General features: G+C 49.7%; 1 protein-coding gene across 5 annotated transcripts in view; it reads right to left on the reverse strand.

The window, feature by feature from the left end:
• Positions 1-22,953, reverse strand: part of nos1apa (nitric oxide synthase 1 (neuronal) adaptor protein a) — a 498,327-nt gene extending 475,374 nt beyond the window's left edge. For 4 of the 5 annotated variants that reach the window (XM_070887344.1, XM_070887340.1, XM_070887339.1 and 1 more), the window contains exons 1-2: positions 22,488-22,953; positions 22,307-22,378 (exon numbers count right to left, since the gene is read on the reverse strand). In XM_070887344.1, coding sequence (XP_070743445.1) covers positions 22,307-22,378; positions 22,488-22,592 — 177 coding nt within the window. In that variant the 5' untranslated portion in view covers positions 22,593-22,953. Of the gene's footprint in view, positions 1-21,339; positions 21,476-22,306; positions 22,379-22,487 lie in introns of those variants that run through there. The other variant, XM_070887343.1, reaches the window with a different exon arrangement.
• Positions 22,954-23,178: the final 225 nt, after the last annotated feature.

Below are 23,178 nucleotides of genomic sequence, written 5' to 3' on the forward strand. Positions count from 1 at the left end.
AAGAGACAAGATCCCCCCCTCCCCCCCCTCCCCCTCTCCCCACCCCCCCCCCTCCCCCCCCACCCTCCCTCTCTCTCTCCCCTCCCCCCCTCCCTCTCTCTCTCCCTCTCTCTCTCTCTCTCCCCCTCCCTCCCCCTCCCCCTCCCCCTCCCCCTCCCCCTCTCTCTCTCGACCCGACCCGACGCCACCTACCTGTAAATCTGGTGCTGGGGACGGGCCCTGCCCGAAGTCTCGGGCCCGGCCCGTTCAGCCTTCGGTCCCGAAAGGCCTGCCTGAAGCACTTTCACACAGGTAGGAAGATGGTTTATTTAATTTTTTCTTTGCTTATAAATGTTTATTCAGGTTGGATTTATTTGTATAATATTTGTATAAGTATAAATAAGGATTTATTGTAGAATTTAATGACTTCCCTCCCCCCCCCCCACCTCGTTCTGGACGCCTAATTTGTAACCTGCGCCTGATTTTTTAATGTGTAGAACAGGTTTTTTTCAGTTCTACAAAAATCTTCACTTGCTCCATTCTAAGTTAGTTTGGAGTACGTTTGCACTGTGGAAACTTTCAAATCAGGCGTCGGTGGCCGGACACTGACGCCCCCTTTTGAAGAAAAAAATTCTGTTCCAAAGTAGAACTGTTCTACCTGACTAGAACTGCACAAAATAAAATGTGGAGAATTGCAATTTCTAAGATAGTCCGTTCTCCACCAGTTGCTCCTAAAAATCAGGCGCAAATCATGTGGAAACTTGGGCCCAGAGTGAGGAGAACCACCCTGCGCTTAATTGCGTTCAGTTCCTTCCAATCCGTTGGCTACGAAATACAGGTCGAGGCGAACAGTGAAATCCTCCCAGTCTTCCCTTTCCACAAATCTCTCCAAAATTCCAACAGTCATGGTTGCGTGAAAGTTCGTAGTTTTAACTCGTCGCCAATTGTTAAGTATCGAATAACTCCACGAGGCTAAGTACGGTGAGTTAGTTCAGGCATGACCTTACTCCAGTTTATTTATTCTCAGTGAGGATTTAACATGGCTGCCAACATTATATACACGGCTTGCACGTATCTGCCAGTGACCATTAGGACTCCGACAGTCGCGCCCTCTGGTGGCAGGTAAAACCCAGTTAACATACAACAGGACTCATGATAAGGAACTCCAGTGCCATTCATGCTTCAAGTTGCATCAGAGCCAATACACAATAACTATCTGCAGTCAAACTAGTGAATCGGTCGAACATATCTGCACTTCCTCACTCTCAGTCATCAATTTAAAAGCTGCACTCAGTGAAATTCAGTACTAACAGAATTTTAGTGCAACGTGTGTGTTCAAATGCAGCATCACAAAATACAGGAACTGCATCGATATGGATTCAGCAGTTCGAACAGCAGAAGCTGGAATATGAAAGAAGAAAGCATACAGCACTGGATCATTTATTAATAACAGTCTTAACTGCTAAATAATCCAGCCGTACACAAATGGTATCTCTATTTCTGAGAAAGTTGCAGTTAAACTTTCTGATCTGACACAGTCCATCTCCTCACATACCCAGCAAATACCATCAATGTTTCTGAGAATGACAAAATCCTTTTCAGAGCAATGCAAGCATCACAAAGTCAAGATCTGACCAGTTCATAGATTGACATTGGTCTGGTCTGCCCACAGATGTTCATCTTGTAGAGGCTCTGATACAACTCGACCCCAGATCAGGTTAATTCACACCTGGAATTAAAGGTTCTTTTACACTGGAACACGTTAAATTTGGAGTTTGGGAGATCAGGGTCTGTGAACAGACTCTCCAAATTTAATGAAATTAAATCCTGGTCTTTTATTTCAAATGGATTTCAGTTGGTTGCAATAAGATGCTTCAAGCAAAAAATAATTCATTTCGCAACAGTTATAAAACACTAAGTATTCTGGGAAATCGAGCTGATTACTGCCCTTTAAGCAATACATCTATGCCTCGATATTATGCTTTTTGAATATTGCATATGAATATTTCATACATTCACATTAAATTCCTCCATCTACTAATTTAACTGAAATGACAACTCATTCAAACATGTTAATGCCTTTGTTAAAATAGCAGGCAAAAGGATCTCACACCAAAGTGTGAATCATTCGCCAATACAAACACACATAAAAAAATTGGTCTGTCACATAATCAGTTTTGGCCCAATTACGATCATGCATTAACCCATCATGATAGATGGAGAGAGTGCGAGAGATGGATGGATGGTGCGAGAGAAGTCGTGAGAGAGAGCGAGAGAGGTGGCGCGCGCGCGAGAGAGCGAGAGAGGTGGCGCGCGCGCGAGAGAGCGAGAGAGGTGCGCGCGCGCGAGAGAGCGAGAGAGGGTGCGCGCGCGCGAGAGAGCGAGAGAGGTGGCGCACGCACGAGAGAGAGCGAGAGAAGAGAGAGAGAGAGGGAGAAGAGAGAGAGAGGGTGGCGCGCGCGAGAGAGAGCGAGAGAGGTGGCGCGAGAGAGAGCGAGAGAGGTGGCGCGCGCGCGCGAGAGCGAGAGAGAGGTGGCGCGCGCGAGAGAGAGGTGGCGCGCGCGATAGAGAGGTGGCGCGCGCGAGAGAGAGGTGGCGCGCGCGAGAGAGAGGTGGCGCGCGCGAGAGGGTGCGAGAGATGGCGCGCATGCGCGCGAGAGGGAGCGAGTGATGGCGGGCGCGCGCACACGCGCGCGAGGGAGCGAGAGATGGGGTGCGCGCGCGCGAGGGAGCGAGAGATGGGGCGCACGCGCGCGCGAGGGAGCGAGAGATGGGGCGAGGGAGCGAGAGATGGGGCGCGCGCGCGCGCGAGGGAGCGAGAGATGGGGCGGGCGCGCGCGCGCGAGGGAGCGAGAGATGGGGCGCGCGCGCGAGGGAGCGAGAGATGGGGCGCGCGCGCGAGGGAGCGAGAGATGGGCGCGCGCGAGGGAGCGAGAGATGGGGCGCGCGCGCGCGCGAGGGAGCGAGAGATGGGGCGCGCGCGCGCGAGGGAGCGAGAGATGGGGCGCGCGCGAGGGAGCGAGAGATGGGGCGCGGGCGCGGGCGCGCGCGCGCGCGAGGGAGCGAGAGATGGGGCGCGCGCGAGGGAGCGAGAGATGGCGCGCGCGCGATCGAGGGAGCGAGAGATGGCGCGCGCGCGATCGAGGGAGCGAGAGATGGCGCGCGCGCGATCGAGGGAGCGAGAGATGGCGCTCGCGCGCGAGGGAGCGAGAGATGGCGCTCGCGCGCGAGGGAGCGAGAGATGGCGCTCGCGCGCGAGGGAGCGAGAGATGGCGCGCACGCGCGCGAGGGAGCGAGAGATGGGCGCGCGCGAGGGAGCGAGAGATGGGGCGCGCGCGAGGGAGCGAGAGATGGGGCGCGCGCACGCGCGCGAGGGAGCGAGAGATGGGGCGCGCGCGCGCGCGAGGGAGCGAGAGATGGGGCGCGCGCGCGCGCGAGGGAGCGAGAGATGGGGCGCGCGCGCGCGCGAGGGAGCGAGAGATGGGGCGCGCGCGCGCGCGAGGGAGCGAGAGATGGGGCGCGCGAGGGAGCGAGAGATGGGGCGCGCGCGAGGGAGCGAGAGATGGGGCGCGCGCGAGGGAGCGAGAGATGGGGCGCGCGCGAGGGAGCGAGAGATGGGGCGCGCGCGAGGGAGCGAGAGATGGGGCGCGCGCGAGGGAGCGAGAGATGGGGCGCGCGCGCGCGCCGAGAGAGCGAGAGATGGCGCGCGCGCGCGAGGGAGCGAGAGATGGCGCGCGCGCGCGAGGGAGCGAGAGATGGCGCGCGCGCGATCGAGGGAGCGAGAGATGGCGCGCGCGCGATCGAGGGAGCGAGAGATGGCGCTCGCGCGCGAGGGAGCGAGAGATGGCGCGCACGCGCGCGAGGGAGCGAGAGATGGCGCGCGCGCGCGCGAGGGAGCGAGAGATGGCGCGCGCGCGCGCGAGGGAGCGAGAGATGGCGCGCGCGCGCGCGAGGGAGCGAGAGATGGCGCGCACGCGCGCGAGGGAGCGAGAGATGGCGCGCACGCGCGCGAGGGAGCGAGAGATGGCGCGCACGCGCGCGAGGGAGCGAGAGATGGCGCGCACGCGCGCGAGGGAGCGAGAGATGGCGCGCACGCGCGCGAGGGAGCGAGAGATGGCGAGGGAGCGAGAGATGGGGCGCGCGAGGGAGCGAGAGATGGCGAAGGAGCGAGAGATGGGGCGCGCGCGCGAGGGAGCAAGAGATGGGGCGCGCGCGCGAGGGAGCGAGAGATGGGGTGCGCGCGCGCGCTCGCGAGGGAGCGAGAGATGGGGCGCGCGCACACGCGAGGGAGCGAGAGATGGGCGCGCGCGCGCGCGAGGGAGCGAGAGATGGGGCGCGCGAGGGAGCGAGAGATGGGGCGCGCGCGCGCGAGGGAGGGAGCGAGAGATGGGGCGCGCGAGGGAGCGAGAGATGGGGCGCGCGCGCGAGTGAGCGAGAGATGGGGCGCGCGAGTGAGCGAGAGATGGGGCGCGCGCGCGCGCGAGGGAGCGAGAGATGGGGCGCGCGCGCGCGCGAGGGAGCGAGAGATGGGGCACGCGCACGCGCGAGGGAGCGAGAGATGGGGCGCGCGAGAGAGAGAGAGAGAGAGAGAGAGAGATGGCGCGCATGCGCGCGCGAGGGAGCGAGTGATGGGGCGCACGCGCGCGAGGGAGCGAGGGATGGCGCGCGCGCGCGAGGGAGCGAGTGATGGCGGGAGCGAGAGATGGCGCGCGCGCGCGAGGGAGCGAGAGATGGGGCGCGCGCGCGAGGGAGAGAGAGAGATGGGGCGCGCGAGAGAGAGAGATGGCGCGCGAGAGAGAGAGAGAGATGGCGCGCGAGAGAGAGAGAGATGGCGCGCGAGAGAGAGAGAGATGGCGCGCGAGAGAGAGAGAGAGAGAGAGAGAGAGAGAGATGGCGCGCGAGAGAGAGAGATGGCGCGCGAGAGAGAGAGAGAGATGGCGCGCGCGAGAGAGAGATGGCGCGCGCGAGAGAGATGGGCGCGCGCAGAGAGAGAGATGGCGCGCGCGAGAGAGAGAGATGGCGCGCGCGAGAGAGAGAGAGATGGCGCGCGCGAGAGAGAGAGAGATGGCGCGCGCGAGAGAGAGAGAGATGGCGCGCGCGAGAGAGAGAGAGATGGCGCGCGAGAGAGAGAGAGAGATGGCGCGCGAGAGAGAGAGAGAGATGGCGCGCGAGAGAGAGAGAGAGATGGCGCGCGAGAGAGGAGAGAGATGGCGCGCGAGAGAGAGAGAGAGATGGCGCGCGAGAGAGAGAGAGAGATGGCGCGCGAGAGAGAGAGAGAGATGGCGCGCGCGAGAGAGAGAGAGATGGCGCGCGAGAGAGAGAGAGAGATGGCGCGCGAGAGAGAGAGGATGGCGCGCGAGAGAGAGAGATGGCGCGAGAGAGAGAGAGATGGCGCGCGAGAGAGAGAGAGATGGCGCGCGAGAGAGAGAGAGATGGCGCGCGAGAGAGAGAGAGAGATGGCGCGCGAGAGAGAGAGAGAGAGATGGCGCGCGAGAGAGAGAGAGAGAGATGGCGCGCGAGAGAGAGAGTGATGGCGCGCGAGAGAGAGAGAGATGGCGCGCGAGAGAGAGAGAGAGATGGCGCGCGAGAGAGAGAGAGATGGCGCGCGAGAGAGAGAGAGATGGCGCGCGAGAGAGAGAGAGATGGCGCGCGAGAGAGAGAGAGAGATGGCGCGCGAGAGAGAGAGAGATGGCGCGCGAGAGAGATGGCGCGCGAGAGAGAGAGAGAGATGGCGCGCGAGAGAGAGAGATGGCGCGCGAGAGAGAGAGAGAGATGGCGCGCGAGAGAGAGAGAGATGGCACGCGAGAGAGAGAGAGAGAGATGGCACGCGAGAGAGAGAGAGAGAGATGGCGCGCGAGAGAGAGAGAGATGGCGCGCGAGAGAGAGAGAGATGGCGCGCGAGAGAGAGAGAGAGATGGCGCGCGAGAGAGAGAGATGGCGCGCGAGAGAGAGAGAGATGGCGCGCGAGAGAGATGGCGCGCGAGAGAGAGAGAGAGATGGCGCGCGAGAGAGAGAGAGAGAGATGGCGCGCGAGAGAGAGAGAGAGAGAGAGATGGCACGCGAGAGAGAGAGAGAGAGATGGCGCGCGAGAGAGAGAGAGAGAGATGGCGCGCGAGAGAGAGAGAGAGAGATGGCGCGCGAGAGAGAGAGAGAGAGATGGTGCGCGAGAGAGAGAGAGAGAGATGGCGCGCGAGAGAGAGAGAGAGAGAGAGAGGGATGGTGAGAGAGATTTCGATGGCGAGAGATGGATTGCATGAGAGAGAGGGAGGGTTGGCGAGAGAGAGGGAGATGGATGGCGCGAGAGAGAGATGGATGGCAAAAAAAGGAGAGAAAGATAGAGAGAGAGAGAGAGGGGGATGGATGGATGGCACTAGAGAGAGTGAAAGAGATGGTTGGTTTGCGAAAGAGATTGATGGATGGCGAGAGTGAGATTTTGATGGTGAGAGAGAGAGAGAGAGAGAGAGAGAGAGAGGGAAAGAGAAAGAGAAAGAGATGGCGAGATAGACAACAGCAAAGCTCATTGAATAACATACAGAAGCTGATTCCACTCTTGTAATTACCAATGTGTCTGATGTATTTTCCACTTGTATATTAGAAATGCAATATAAGAAAGTGAGAAAAATGTTACACATAAAGTGAACATCTATAAGATTTTTAAAATATTGTTTTTGTTGATTCATGAATATTTCAATAAAAATGCACTGTGGTGCCGAAGATCAATTTATTACCACAGTTTGATTAAATAAATTAGTAAAAAAACAATTATAAACACAGAAGAAAATAGTTAAGAAACCAAAAACAGAAGTCTCTCGAATGGAGTTAACAGCCTCGTCAACAAGACCCAGCAGCATTGCAATGCTCAGACACGCACGATCCAAACATTGCCCGACACTCTGACACCGTCATCAGTAAAACCACAACTGATTTCCATGTCATCAGATAAGTAGGAAGCTGCACCACAGATACCCTTGGTCTTGCCTCAAGGTACACTGCCTCCTATTTATCCATCTGTAGTACAGGCAAGTACCTGAACTTTGACAGAAATCTATGAACCATCGAATTCCAGTAGGATCAGTCAGTATGAGTAGTACAAGGGAGGGAACAATTTAATGAAAATTTGCAGTCAGTTCAAATGCCGTTCCAAATAGTAAAACAAGGTACGCAAGTGCCCTGTATTCATCTGATCTCACTGATCAAATGCCTGACCCAGTATTACTCACACTGCTGGGCAGAGAGCAACTCAGCCTTTGGAATTAAAGGGTATGATTTATATACAGATCCAAGATATGATTGCATAACATTTATAAAGCTCATAGCTGATATTATTCCATATCGTAAAGTGTAAAATAAAATTAAACTAAACACAATTAAACATTAATCATGCATTGAAACAAGCAAGTATTCTGCAATAAACCCTGTGGATTAGAAGTCTTCTCGTGGTCCCTTTGCTAACTGTAAGTTTTGAACTGAGACTTTTAACTTTTGTAAGAAAACAAAAGCAAAAGTTGGTTCAAATCAGAATGCCTGAGATTTAGGAACCTTCCCTTTTAAAAAAATTTTTAAAAATGACATTTTTCATGGCTTTCACTGGAACATTGCCATTCCTCAATCAGAACTGGCAGCAAGACTCACAGAATTAAACGCAATCACATCGGGTCACTGAAAGATGTTGAACCTAAAATGCCCTTATAAATTTAGGTTTTTGAAATGTTCCAAAGTTTCAATTATCCCGGTTAGAACAACTTCACTCAATTCTTGCCTTTGATCCGCTGAGTCACAATAATCCTTCGCATTCACTGCCGTTTGCAATAACTTGGCTCCAAAATTATTTAAATTGGATGCCTTAAATCTATCCCACCATCTCTGCTGGTTGGTGCATTCCACGCATCTCACCAGAGTTTCCTCATTTAAAAAAAAATGCAAATTTGAAGCTTTCCAGATCTTCAAAAGTTAAAAACGATAACATTGCCAATCAATAAGTACATACATAAAGAACAGAGCACTTTAGTTGCTACTCTATTTTAGTTTCAAAGCTTAGTGTTGCTGTACTGAGGCAGAGAATCGAAAAAAAATGTACACAAAATACAATAGAAATAATAAATTCTTAAACGTTTTTAATACTTGAATTTCAAATATCAATTTGTTTTTCATTTCTAACTGGGCATTTTATAGAAACTGAAGAGATTAAAATGTCAGCACTTTTCTCTCCCTTTTAAAGCCTAATTACCATAAGAACATAAGAAATAGGAGCAGGAGTAGGCCATATGGCCCCTCGAGCCTGCTCCACCATTCAATATGATCATGGCTGATCCGATCATGGACTCAGGTCCACTTCACTGCTTGCTCCCCATAACCCTTTATCGTTTAAGAAACTGTCTATCTCTGTCTTAAATTTATTCAATGATCCAGCTTCCACAGCTCTCTGAGGCAGCGAATTCCACAGATTTACAACCCTCCGAGAAGAAATTCCTCCTCAGTTTTAAATGGGCGGCCCCTTATTCTAAGATTATGCCCTCTAGTTCTCGTCTCCCCTATCAGTGGAAACATCCTCTCTGCATCCACCCTGTCAAGCCCTCTCATAATCTTATCCGTTTTGATAAGATCACCTCTCATTCTTCTGAATTCCAATGAGTAGAGGCCCAACCTACTCAACCTTTCCTCATAAATCAATCCTCTCATCTCTGGAATCAACCTAGTGAACCTTCTCTGAACTGCCTCCAAAGAAAGTATATCCTTCCTTAAATATGGAAACCAAAACTGCACGCAGTATTCCAGGTGTGGCCTCACCAATACCTTGTATAACTTTAGCAAGACTTCCCTGCTTTTATACTCCATCCCCTTTGCAATAAAGGCCAAGATTCCATTGGCCTTCCTGATCACTTGCTGTACCTGCATACTAACCTTTTGTGTTGCACGCACCAGGACCCCCAGGTCCCGCTGTACTGCAGCACTTTGGAATTTTACTCCATTTAAATAATAACTTGCTCTTTGATTTTTTCTGCCAAAGTGCATGACCTCATACTTTCCAACATTATACTCCATCTGACAAATTTTTGCCCACTCACTTAGCCTGTAACAGCATATCTATCAGAGTGGGAAAAAAAATCAAAACCCAGCCCAGAGGAGCCCACATAAACATTCTAATGCAGGGCCCCCAACACCACTTAAAACCACCACCTTTACAACCTATGGGAATGTGAACTGGACAAGACCAGAGTGCAAAACTCCAAAGTAGGCCAAACTAGAAGAAAGGACCAGATACATTGGTGGATTTAATGAAAGAGAAACCTTACTGAGGTGTGCACTAGTCAGTCAACACAGCTGTTACTGCCGGAGATAAACAGAGCATTTAAGGCACTATAACCGTCAATTTTGAAATTGATGCTAATACAAATGGATAATGGTCATCGTCTTTTGACCGATATAAGCGTCTGATCGTTTTAAACGCAGATGTTTTAAGTGGTGGAGACCGTACCAAATACTCAAACGGAAAACAGAAACACCACCACACTGACTGCATATTCTGACACCCCACCCACAATGGTTCACAGTGATAGTGGAAACAAGTAAACTTAATAGAACAATATAGTGGTAGTATTACCACACCTTCGTAAAAACATACTCTTCTTGTTGTGGGGCTTGGATCATTTCTGTCCCCTTTGTAAAGAACAGCTGAAATAACAATGGGCATGCACCGATTCAAGGCACAGTCAACCAAACCCACCTGCACTCAGATATCCTACACTACAATCTACTGCAACAGTGTTTTATTTAAAAAGAAATTGCTTCAAGTAGTTATGCTTAAAAAAAGTTATTAAAATGTATTTTCTCTTAATAGGTGATTTTAAATGACTAAAACGAACCAATGAATACACATAGTCATGTCTTTGGGGAATCATACTTTGAATTTCAATCTTGAACTCTTTCAAAAAAAAATGCAGCTCTTCAGAACCAATGTGCAAAGAATCGAAACATGGAAAAAGAACGCCCAAAATCCTCCAATTCAGCATTTACAATCATTTGAATCTTTCTCTTGAATCCCAGGGACTTGCAATTGCAAATTGAGTTTTACAAGAGATGCAAATCCTGCCAAACTGTCATACTGCCAGACAGAAGACAATCTATGCAATCCATTCTGGCAAAGCTTTTTCCCTTCCCACTCTGTAGACTTTGGACTGGCACTCCCAAATAACTGTACATTTTTGTTGCAGATAAGATTCAGAGAGAAGCTCATTTTTAAGCACAATGCTCGAGAACATTGTTGCCCTGACAGCACAGGCACATCATCATAAAATGCAACACATTTATCACCAATAAAATGAAAAAGTTGATGGGATACATCAATAACTCATATTTGCTATTGGCCAAGTAATTTAAAAAAAAACTTCACAGAAAATATCAGGGGATACATGACAAGATACCTGTGGCCTTAAGCACGACCACTGCACGTACTTAGTACAATCTTTCACTGTAATGCAGGTTATGCTTTCTCTTCTTCCAACAGCTTTTCGCTGTCCTAATCAGTACCAAATTTGGGGACATTTTCCTCTGCACCGGTGTGGCATCGAGTATAAAGCAGGTTTCCTCACTTTATAGTCATGCTGACTTTATTCGCCAATGTTAGTGAATGGAGGAAGATTTACCCTAAATGTTTCTTTCTGTCCTGATGAATCATGGTCAAACACTGGAGCACACAACGTATCAGCGTTTAATTGTCCAGTCGCCAATGACTACCAGTTTATTGCTATGTCTGGTCCTTTCAATTGAAAGCTCCACCTTCCAAACGATCCTCCGCTTTGATCAAATGGAAGCCTGCATTGTTTTAAGGATGTGAACAGCCCACCTACCACACCAGTAGCTGCAATGTCCAACACGGAACGGGGGGCAGCAGTGAAGGCATAGTGCTTATGCATCGACACTGTCAAAGTACTCCTAAAAGTGATGGCACAGATAGGAACAGAAGAGAAAACTTAAACATTATAATCTGTGACTCGAGTCCTTGCAAGAGTTTACTTATTATTACCAAAGTACCTACCCCTATAACTTGGGAGGTGTCTTGTCTAAACAGTTACAAAAGTGTCATGTACGCAAACTCTTTGTATTAACTATGAACGATGTACCACCTGAGGCCGCTGCTGTTGGAGGCCCATGGGTTTCTTGCCCTGGTGTACAGGGGATATAAAAGGCAGCCAGCCATGCTGGCCCTCACTTTGCAGTTGTATTAAATGGACTGAAGTCACACAGCTCTTACTCACAGTACAAGGCCTCGTGGAGTTATTTGAAGGTAATTGCAGACATAATAGAAAGAGCCTCCCATTTATCCCTATAACTTGGCAGGTGTCTTGTCTAAACAGTTAGACAAGAGCCTCCCATTTATCCCGGGCCAGGTTATAACCTTGTATCATTCCAAGATTACAAGACCAGATTCTTGAGTGAAAACTTCGCAGGCAGGATCAGCAAATGATCTTCAAGACAAAAGTGAAACAAAAGGAAATGCAAACAGTGATGATGTTACTTTAAAAATACGAACCAATAAATGCGATCAGTTTCGATTTTCAAATCAGAAGAGTTTTTTTGGCACTTGGAAATCTCATATGGATCAGCTGGTACATTAACCAGCCAACAGCAATCTGTCATGTATTCAACCAACATTGTAACCCATGTACAATCTGACCGAAGTTGTACACTGAGAACACTGACCACGAGGTGGTGAATTTGTGGAAGACACTCCGAACCTAGACCTTCAGATATAAAAGGGGAAGCTCCACCCACCTTCATCACTTGAGTGCTAAGGAATAAAGGACAGGTCACAGACTGAACTTCTCTCAAGCATGGGCCTCGTGTGCATTTATTTATACTGTATAGTCAGGACGTATTAATGGCGACAAGAAACTGGGAGTTAAACCATGCGAGCATGGCCACTAGCAGAACAGACAAGAGGTACTGTGTTAAGGAATGGTTGGGACAGAGATTCAACATTGTTAAAGCAGCACACAGTTCTCCAGGCAGACACAGGGGCAGTCAGGGACGATCGACTGGCAAGGGACCTTTTGTTTCAAACAGCAGCTCATGTTGGAGGCGTGGAGGCACACACTCAGCCGGAGTTTGCAGAGATGAGCAAAATACCTGCAGAAATGAACGCTGGGGGAAATCGCTGGAAGCTGAAGTTCAGCGAGTTCATGTGGAGCACGTATACAGTTCATACACCAGGACGCCACCGATAATGATGAAAGTGCTCCTCAATGGCATCCCAGTATCAATGGAGCTAGACACGGGGGCCAGCCAGTCCCTGACGGGTATCAAACAGTTCGAAAAGTTGTGGGTGTCCAAGGCCAGGAGGCCAAAATTATCACCGATTGACGCACAGCTACGGACTTAAATAAAGCAAATCATTCCGGCTAGGCAGCGCCACGGTAGTCGTGACCCACAAAGATTCGGAGAACAGGTTGCCACTCTGGATTGTCCCAGGGGAAGCACTACTGGGGAGGAGTTGGCTTGCTGTCATGAACTGGAAATGGGGCGATGTCAATGCAATTTCCTCTGTGGAGCGAGTATCATGCTCACAGATCCTGGACAAATTTGACTCATTATTTCAACCCGGCATTGGCACTTTCATGGGGGCCAAGGTAGTGATTCACATAAACCTGGACGCCGGCCAGTACACCACAAGGCCAGAGCGGTGCCATACGTGATGCGGGAAAAGATAGAAGGCGAATTGGACCGCCTGCTGAGGGAAGGCATCATCTCGCCAGTCGAATTCAGTGACTGGGCGAGCCCGATTGTGCCGGTGCTCAAGGCGGATGGGTCGGTCAGGATATGTGGCGATTACAAGGCCACCATCAATCGGGTGTCACTCCAAGACCAGTACCCACTACCGAGAGCGGAGGACCTCTTTGCGACGCTATCCGGTGGCAAACTTTTTTCAAAATTGGACCTGACCTCAGCTTACGTGACCCAGGAGCTGGCGAGTGAGTCGAAGAAGCTGACCACCATCACGACACACAAGGGGTTGTTTGAGTACAACAGATGTCCGTTCGGGATTCGCTCGGCCGCCGCGATCTTCCAACGAAATATGGAAAGCCTCCTCAAGTCGGTTCCAGGGACGGTGGTTTTTCAGGACGACATCCTCATCACGGGTTACAATACTGAAGAACACCTCCACAACCTGGAGGAGGTGCTACGCAGACTGGACCGGGTAGGGCTGCGACTGAAAAAGGCAAAGTGCGTCTTCCTAGCTCCAGAGGTAGAATTCCTGGGGATGAGGGTAGCAGCAGACAGGATCAGCCCTACTGCGTCCAAGACGGAAGCGATCCAGAGAACACCCAGACCCCGTAATACGACGGAGCTGCGTCCATTCCTGGGGCTCCTGAACTATTTTGGTAACTTTCTTCCCAAATTGAGCACGCTGCTAGAGCCGCTACACGTGCTCCTACGCAAAGGTCGCGAATGGGTCTGGGGGGACAGCCAGGAAAGGGCTTATAATAGAGCACGCAATTTGTTATGTTTCAACAATCTGTTAACGCTATATGACCCACGTAAGAAACTTGTGTTAACGTGCGATGCGTCGTCCTACGGTGTCGGGTGTGTGTTGCAGCATGTTAATGCCAAGGGTCAGTTACAGCCGGTAGCTTATGCCTCCAGAAGTCTGTCCCAGGCAGATAGGGCTACGGGATGGTAGAAAAGGAGGTGCTCGCATGTGTATATGCGATAAAGAAAATGCACCAGTACCTGTTTGGCAGGAAATTTGAGCTGGAGACAGATCACAAACCCCTAACGTTCATCCTTGCGCCTGTGAAATGGTTTAAATTTCTCAGGGCATGCCCTGTACATGGCTGCTCAGTCCCCATTCAGGACACATTTCTTGACTAGAGACAATAGCGGGTCTCTTTGTCCAGACTTTAATCTGACAGGCTGTCACGGGTGAGCCTTCGCTTCCGAAAGCTTCAACAATCATGACCATCTCAGCAGCATGCTCGGTAGCCCCCTCAGTGGTGGCTAGTGGGAGCCTGCTGATGTTGTCGGCAGGCTCTATCAGCAGGCTCCCACTAGCCACCACTGAGGGTGCTACCGAGCATGCTGCTGAGATGGTCATGACTGTTGAAGCTTTCGGAAGCGAAGGCTCACCCGTGACAGCCGGTCAGATTAAAGTCTGGACAAAGAGACCCGCTATTGTCTCTAGTCAAGAAATGTGTCCTGAATGGGGACTGAGCAGCCATGTACAGGGCATGCCCTGAGAAATTTAGACCATTTCACAGGCGCAAGGATGAACTCTCGATTCAGGCCAATTGCCTACTGTGGGGAAACCGCGTAGTCATGCCCCAGATGGGCAGAGAGGTGTTCATCAGAGAACTCCACAATGAGCACCCGGGCATTGTCACGATGAAGGCAATTGCCAGGTCACACATTTGGTGGCCAGGGATAGACGCAGATCTGGAACTTTGTGTTCGCAGGTGCAACACGTGTGCCCAGGGAAGCCCCCCTTAGCCCCTGGCCATGGTCTGACAAGCCTTGGTCACGCATCCATGTGGACTACGCAGGTCCTATCATGGGAAAAATGTTTTTGGTTGTAGTAGACGCCTACTCCAAATGGATCGCGTGTGACATTTTAAATTCAAGCACATCCTCTACCATAGTAGAAAGTCTACGGGCAATGTTCGCCGCCCACGGTCTACCGGACATCTTGGTCAGCGACAATGACCCGTGCTTCACAAGCACTAAATTCCAGGACTTCATGGCAGGCAATGGAATTAACCATGTTAGAACGGCACCATTCAAGCCGGCCTCAAACGGCCAGGCAGAACGAGCAGTGCAGATAATCAAACAGGGGATGCTCAGAATCCAAGGGGGTTCCCTACAATGCCGCTTATCACGCCTCCTGTTGGCCTACAGATCCCGACCACACTCGCTCACAGGGGTTCCACCCGCAGAGCTGCTAATGAAAAGGATGCTCAAAACCCGGTTATCCCTTATACACCCCATCATGAAAGAAATTGTCGAGAGCAGGCGCCAGTCACAATATGACTACCATGACAGGAATGCGAGATCGTAATGTATTGATGTAAATGACCCTGTTTTTGTCCTCAACTATGCTGCAGGGCCCAAATGGCTCGCAGGCACTGTGGTTGCCAAAGAGGGAAATAGGATTCTGGTAGTTAAACTTACCAATGGACAAATCTGCCGCAAACATGTGGATCAAACTAAAAGGAGGTTCAGCAACCCCATAGACGAATCAGAGGAAGAACACGATGTAGAGTTCACCCCACCACAGGTGACCGAACACCGGAACCAAAGGGAGGAGAGCCCAGACACTCAGGCCAGCGCCCAACAACCGGAGCCCCAACTCAGGCGCTCTACAAGGGAGCGTAAACCACCAGAGAGACTTAACCTGTGATCCCAATAAGACTTTGGGGGAGAGGTGATATCATGTATTCAACCAGCATTGTAACCCATGTATAATCTGACCTAAGTTGTACACTGTGAGAACACTGACCACGAGGTGATGAACTTGTGGGAGACACTCCTAACCTAGACCTTCAGATATAAAAGGGGAAGCTCCACCCACTTCCATCACTTGAGTGCTAAGGAATAAAGAACAGGTCACAGACTGACCTTCTCAAGCATGGGCCTCGTGTGCATTTATACTGTATAGTAAGGACGTATCACAATCCACTGCGGGTTGATCCTGTTACCATTTTGTCATGTATTTCATTGTCTCACTAGCAGCAGAGGAGGACCCTAGCTGCCGTACCCTCAGTGTACAGCTAGCCAAATAAAACACAAACACGTCAAACAAGTCTGACGGAGCCAGACATGGAGCAAAAGCCGGTGAACATGTTACAGGAATCCATAATCAGATCTGTGGATCAGGATATCGATTGCTCATTTAGCACATTGAAGCAGTGTTAATGTTCAACAGCTCAGGGTTGTCTAAACTCTTGGGAGTGGAGCAGATCCATGTGCCAGAATTAGAGGGAGGTTCGCTCATGATTAAAATGTCTTTTTTTGCCAGGCAGATTCACGAGTAAACACCATGTCCAACATAATCACTTTATTTTCTAATAAAATGTTACACATTTATTGGAGAAGCATTCGGAATCATTCCACAGATCCCAAGATTTGCAGCTGTTGGCTACACCATGAGCACAATTTCCTATGGATAGCCGTTTAAAAAAAAAAATCTATGCCTGTACATGAAAATTTTAAAGCGCAAAACCTCAAGAGGTCAAAAAAATAACCTCCCCTGCACTAAAAGTCAATACCTCACAATATCACCCCGCCACCCCAAAATGGCTAGAATAGTTGCTAATCTCTTCCTGATCTGGTCGGCATTGCATCTCCACTGCTACCATGTTTGGTCTGCTCCACTCAATGTCACCATGATCTTCTCCACCACTCACTCTCTGAAGTGATTTCTTCACTGATAGTTTGCAGTATTTGATGAAAAGAATTCCCTTCATTATTATAGACCACCCTCACCCCTGCCCCCACCCACAAAGAGAATCCGGTCTTTTCCAATCCTCCAAGCCTGTGACGTTCAAAGTGCTGCAAACAACCAGGAGCAGCCTAGGTAATCAACCTCACAAATAGAAAACAACTCCAGGAGCTTCGAGGGCTGGATAATGGGCTTCACTGGCAGTGGGCCACACCCGCTGTCCTGAGATAACCCCAGCATCCATAATTAGGGACAGAAGCGCCTGCCTCAGTTTTGAGTAGCCTTGGATAAAAGTGGAGCAAATATTGTGTATTTCACAAAAAGAAAGCTGGTTAGTTTGCCACAACTGGCCAACATCCCCATATATGGTCAAATGGACTAAACAATTCTCAGAGCCTAGAATGTCAGAAAATTGCTATATGGGGCTGAAAGACCCGAATGCACCAAAAGATAACTTGCTCATAGCACGTGAGAAATATGTCGTTACAAATTTGAAGTTGTGGCCTTTAGTACAACAATTAGCAGAAGCGGGTCAACTAACTGAGGTTTAAGGATGAGACATGTTCTCCTGGAAAGGTAATTTAAATGAACAGCACCAAACAGGAATCAGTTCTGCCATTCACCAAGAGCTGGTGCAATAATTAGACTTATCGATGGACACCGTGATCGATTGATGCCTCTACATTTCCTGCTTGCAAAGAAGCATTTTGTCCCCATTGGTCAAATCATCTACCGACACTCACGATGTGGGCAAGGACACCATCTGCAATCCTCCACCTTTCCGAAACTAACTGCATTTCTTTAGCTTACGCAAGGCAACGTGCCTGATTTTCCAGGTTCCTCATTGTAGTTTCTTGGATTTTGCATGAACATCTTCCGTGAAGGATTAATTGAAAATATCAATCGCAATGTATGACAATAGATATGATATGCCCATCACTTGCAAAATAGTTTTGAACACACAGAATCAAGCGACGACACAGCTTTATCATTCCTCGTAGGAAAGCTCAGACAGATAGCTGCAGACATTTAGTTACTGGATGCAATCTGAATGAATAAACATCAGGCTTAAGATTTATGAGACACAAGCTGTGGGCTGGAAGAGATTGTAGCAAGTGCAATATGATAAAACTATTGCAAGGATCGTGGTCTAGAGAATATGATAGAACAGTAAAAATAAGAACAGCTGTATCCAATAGCATGAAGCCGACAATTGGACTTCAGCTAACCACAAAAAAACCCACATTTTCCTATTCCTGTAACGACATTCAGTTTTAGACAAGAATGTAAACAGACAGACATTACTGAACAGAAGCAGATTTACAGAACAGATTAATGCAGTTGCTTGACATGAATCCACTTTCCTTAATGCCACTCAAGGTCCAAGGTCTGCTAATGTTTACATTACAGCCGAGATGGTTTGTGACCACCGTGTCTTTGCACAGTTCAAAGACACAATCTCAGAGCAACTGTGGCTTCAAGCTTACATTGGCCTGGCAATTTTAAAGTTTAAATTCCTGAGGAATTTTCAGCTCCCTTTTAAAATCTGGAATTCACACAGTACAGTCATTTACTGTACTTTATGCCAGTTGAATCCAGAACAGGATTCATTCCACAATGTATACTTTCATGGGAGGTCGAGTGGGAATGGGTCCACTTTCATGCAAGTCCTTATTCCTGACTAGCCATCTTTGATGGATTGTGTCCTCGACCCATCGGTGAGTCGATAGAATGAGTGGTGCAGCAATGAGCATACCCGTCAGACAGCACCCAGATTCAATTCCTGCTCTGTAATCACCAGGCTGATTTCAGCCAGTCTGACAGACGAGAGATGGAATGCTAGAATTGGTGTCAATGCTAACCTGGACAAGCTGCTATAGGCCACAGCCACCTTTAGAACCATACCAAACAGGTTTGGAAGCTTTTAGAGCGATGGGGAGAAAAAGGGGGGAAAAAAACTGGGGGAAGAAAGACCTTCACAGAGATGGAAGGCCCTCGTTGCATTTTTGGTAACTGCGTGTTAACAAAAGGAATCACCAAAGTACTCCTTTCAAAATGAAAGGGAGTTTCTGTTTGAACATTGAGTGCTGTGGGCCGTGGGAGGGGTTGGGGAAAAGTTATTGAATCCAAGAGTGTGTGAGAGAACTAGCAGCAGCGGGTGCCGTCATGAACCCAATGTTCTCCAGCAATCAGGGCACTTTAACCACATGGATTCATTTAGCCTCCTTGCAGTACAAGCTCACTGACATCACTGAACCAATGATGTCATAATCATTTCCAACACTACTTTAAACAAAAAAGGTTCAAAGCAAACCAAGCACTAGGGTTTATTTCTCGAGGTATAGAATTGAAAAGTAGGAAAGTTATGCTAAACCCGTGTCGAGCACTGCGTGCAGTTCTGGTTGCAATATTATAAAAAGGATAATAGAGGCACTGGAGAGGATGCAGAGAAGATTTACAAAGATGATACCAAAAATGCGAGGGTATACATATCAGGAAAGGGTGAACAGGCGGGGTAGATTACAAAAGATTTTGATAAGAGTGGATAGATAGAACGTTTCCAGTTGTGGGGAAGAGCATCATCATAGGCAGTCCCTCGAATGAGGATGACTTACTTCCACACCAAAAGGGATGAGTTCACAGATGTTTCAACGAAGGACCGATATTCCAGTCCTGAACTCCAATTGAAGGGGTGGAAGATGCCTGTGTGTGGATTTTTTTTTAAACATGTGGTAGCCGCTGCACATCAGTCACCACATGGACTTGACAAAGCATAAATAGACTAGAGGCTGGCAATATTAAGATAGTCACCAAGAAATCTCTTCCAAGGAATTCAGAAGAAAATTCTTTACCTAAAGAGTGGCGAGAATGTGGAACTCTACCATGGGGACTGGTTGAAGACAATAGTATAGATGCATTTAAGGGGAGGCTAGACAAGCATATGAGGAGGGAATAGAGGGTTATGCTGATAGAGTTAGAAGAGGAAAGACAGGAGGAGGCTTGAGTAGTGCATAAATGCCAGCATGGACTGGGTGGGCTGAATGGTCTGGTTGGACTGAATGGTCTGTTTCTGTGTCGTATATCCGATGTAAATTTAGCAAAGGATAATAAATTAAAATGTAAAAATTATTATCTGGAAAAAAATGCAAGTGAACATATTAATGGTAAAATTCCCTCTTTAACCTGTTACACTAGGTAAATAACTAGTATTTATTGTACTAGTAGGAAACTCACAGTAAATATAGCACTGAATGTGAACTGAGGCATACAGACTAGGAATGTCATAGCTTGGATCCTTGATTTGTGCTGAGTTAGCTGGGCTACGGCACCATATTTATAAAAGGCATTAACTCAGGGTTAGGGAGGTTGAGGAAAAAAACAGTATTCCTTATCCCTACTGGAAATTATGAATGTGGGGGTGTGATAGGGAAAATATGTGGGCAAGAAAACAGCTAACTCAGGTTTCTGTGGACCTTGAACTCCTGGTCATGGACATTTTCAGTAAAAATACACGATGGTCAGAGATGGAGGTCATGTGGATGCTCATCAACGGACCAGGGTGCCGAGAGATCAGAGTGATTATCTGCACGAGCATTTTTGTGTCCTCCTGCACATGCGCGCCGCGGACTCCACCCGTTTTGCGCATGTGCGCTCGATCCGGTCGCGCATGCGCAGTATGACATACGAGGAAGCCGGAAGTGGGCCGAACCACGACCCACGTGGAGCTCATTGCCGCTCGAGCCTGGAGCTGAATTCAGGCTTTTCGGTTATCTCCAGGTCATTTGCCGAGAATATCGCTGCGATTATCTATACGAACATTTGCGTCACCTACCTAGCGAGAGAGGAAATCAGAAGTGGGAGAGAGACTGGGGCCAAGAGAGCACGTGGTGGGGGGGGGGGGGGGATAGAAAGCGGGGGGGGGGGGGAGAGCGGGGGGGAGGGGGGAGGGGAGCGGGGGGGAGGGGAGGGAGGAGAGCGGGGGGGGAGGAGGGAAAGAGAGTGGGGGGGGGAAGAGAGCGGGGGGGGGGAGAAGAGAGCGGGGGGGGGAGAAGAGAGCGGGGGGGGGAGAAGAGAGCGGGGGGGGGAGAAGAGAGCGGGGGGGGGAGAAGAGAGCGGGGGGGGGAGGAGAGAGCGGGGGGGGGCGGAGAGAGCGGGGGGGGGCGGAGAGAGCGGGGGGGGGCGGAGAGCGCGGGGGGGGGGGGGCGGAGAGAGCGGGGGGGGCGGAGAGAGCGGGGGGGGGGCGGAGAGAGCGGGGGGGGGGCGGAGAGAGCGGGGGGGGGAAGAGAGCAGGGGGGGGGAGAAAGAGAGAGAACTCAGAGGTCAAAATTTAGTGGGGTGGGGGATAAAGAGCGTGGAGAGCCTGCCGAGGGGGCGCGGGGAAAAGAACGTGATCCAGGTCTAAAGTGCGGGTTTGAGAGCGATAACGTGATCCAAATGGTAAGACGGATCACGTTCTTATTATCCCACCTCCTTTACACCCGCACCACTTTCTCCCTCTCCTCCGAGACCTGGTTGATTTCTCGGAAAGCTCGGTGGAAGATTAGGGAGTTCTCCCAATGTGCTGGCCAATATTCATCCCTCAACCAACATCACCAAAAACAGATTGTTTGGTCATTTATCTCAATGTTGTTTGAGACCTCGCTGTGCGCAAATCGGCTGCTGCGCTTCCCTCAATTATACAACACTGACTATATTTCAAAAGTACTTCATGGGTTATGAAGCACTTTGGAACATCCTGAGGTCATGAAAGGCGCTTTATAAATGCAGGTCTTTCTTCCTCCTTAAATATCTACACTTCACTCAATGAACAAAGGAAGGGTCAAATCATGCCTGTAAGTCGGTGAGCTCAGCAAGAGTAATATTCACCCAGAAAACCCCACCAATAACTTTGCATTTTTTTTCTTACATATAAATAAATGCTACCATACCTAACCTGAATGTTGAATGGGCAATAGCTGTGTCAGAACAACAGATCTTTAGCTCCGCCTGCACTGCAACTAGTTTGAAACCATTCTTGCAAACAAGACTAGATTCATATCAGACGACAGATTGTTGCGCCTGCGGGTGTTCTTTGCATTAAAGGTGCACGAAGGTGCTATATAAATGCAAGCTGTTGCTTAGTGGTAGTCACGTGGGTTGTGTAGTTGACACATATCGCAGCTTCAATAAAGTAACTCCACTCAGTGTTGCTTTGCTCCTGGTGGTTCCTGCACACTTCAACTCACAGCAAAAAAATAAAGCTTTGTGCAGCTTGAAGCTTCATTAAATAGACACAAATCAGAGGCTATAAATCAGATTCAAAACAACAGACAAGCTGTCCTCTAGATCGGTGCGGATTTCCTCATCTTGAACCATACATGTGTATTAAAATAAGACGTTATCTGGGCTTCTGGTGCCTGTGGAGTGGCCCTATTCATGGATTAGTATCCCAAACTCATCAGACTATTGTGAATTTCTGCTGCTGGATGCAGAGTTGGTTCTGTCGGTTGATGGATGTTAAAATGTCCTTTCGCTTCGCACTATCATTTCTCCGAAGGCATAGGTTCATCGCTCTTCACAATTCTCAACTCGAGAGTTGTATCGCGGCTACTAAAGGCAATCGCACAATTCCAGTCAATGACCCCGCTTCCCTCTGCTGCATTGACTGGCCTGACTGCAACCAGAAATGTAATGAATAGCTCCAAAATCTAGCCAGCTAACACTGGGCTCCGCTTTTATTCTGCAGCACTCAATTGCAAAGCTTCCGATCTCAATCCTGTAACATCACAGGCACTTCGGTATTCCATTGAATGCAACCCATAGCACATGATTATAGTACACGGCGAATGAATGCATGGACCCAGAGTGATGGACATTAGGTGTCATTCACGGAGTTAAAATAACAAACTCACTCACCCTGATCCTTCTCATCGCAGCAACGATCTCCACCCTGCTGTTTGGTCTGGGGACATCCAGCGTCCCGATGTACTGTGGAAAACAAATGGGGAGAGGGGGGGAAACTTTTATAAAAGACCAAAGTCGCCAACGCGCTTTTTCATGCGGCTGCTTTGAATGGAGTGGTGAAAAAGTTACAAACCTTCGCCTCGAAACTGATCCCATGCTGGAAAGCCGCCTCATTGTGCAGAGGAATCCGTAAATCGTGCCCGTCATCCACCAAGTTATATTTGGTTTTGCTTGGCATGTTGCTTAACAATTGCAACCCGAGCCAAAAAAAATCCCCGAATATCCCCCAAGGTCGCCCGCAGCAGGAGGTGTCTCTTTAAAATGAGAACAGTGGCTGAACTTTGTATGAAATGTAAAGTCTCTGGGAGGGGGGCACTTCAGCAGTTCCTGCTCCACCATGTACCTAAAACAGGTTGCGAGTGTCTGATCCTGTGGGGATACCCGGGGTTGATGTGAAATAGCCAGCCCCGCTCTCTCCCTCACCACACACACACACACACACACACACCGCTCCGCCTGCCTGCCTGCGCTCGAGCTCCCGGCTTCTTCCTGCTCCTGCTGCTGCTTCCCTTCCTCTCACAGCAGCGCCATCTCGGCACTACCCAAATCAGGCCGACACATACACACAAAAGCCCAAGCTCCCTCCCATTGGACGGCGCCGGGAATTCCGACCGCTTTTTATTGGCGTAAAGTTACATCACTGCGCTCCCTGTGGCTGGAGAACTCAACAAGCTTCCTGGATTCCCCGGGGAGGGGACGAGAGGCGGTGGGCGAGGGAAGGGGGGGAGCCTGAGGGTGGTGCCACTGAAAGTGAGTGCCGGTGT

The sequence above is a fragment of the Pristiophorus japonicus genome, chromosome 8 (assembly GCF_044704955.1).
Source record: "Pristiophorus japonicus isolate sPriJap1 chromosome 8, sPriJap1.hap1, whole genome shotgun sequence".
NCBI classification, from domain to species: Eukaryota; Metazoa; Chordata; class Chondrichthyes; family Pristiophoridae; genus Pristiophorus; species Pristiophorus japonicus.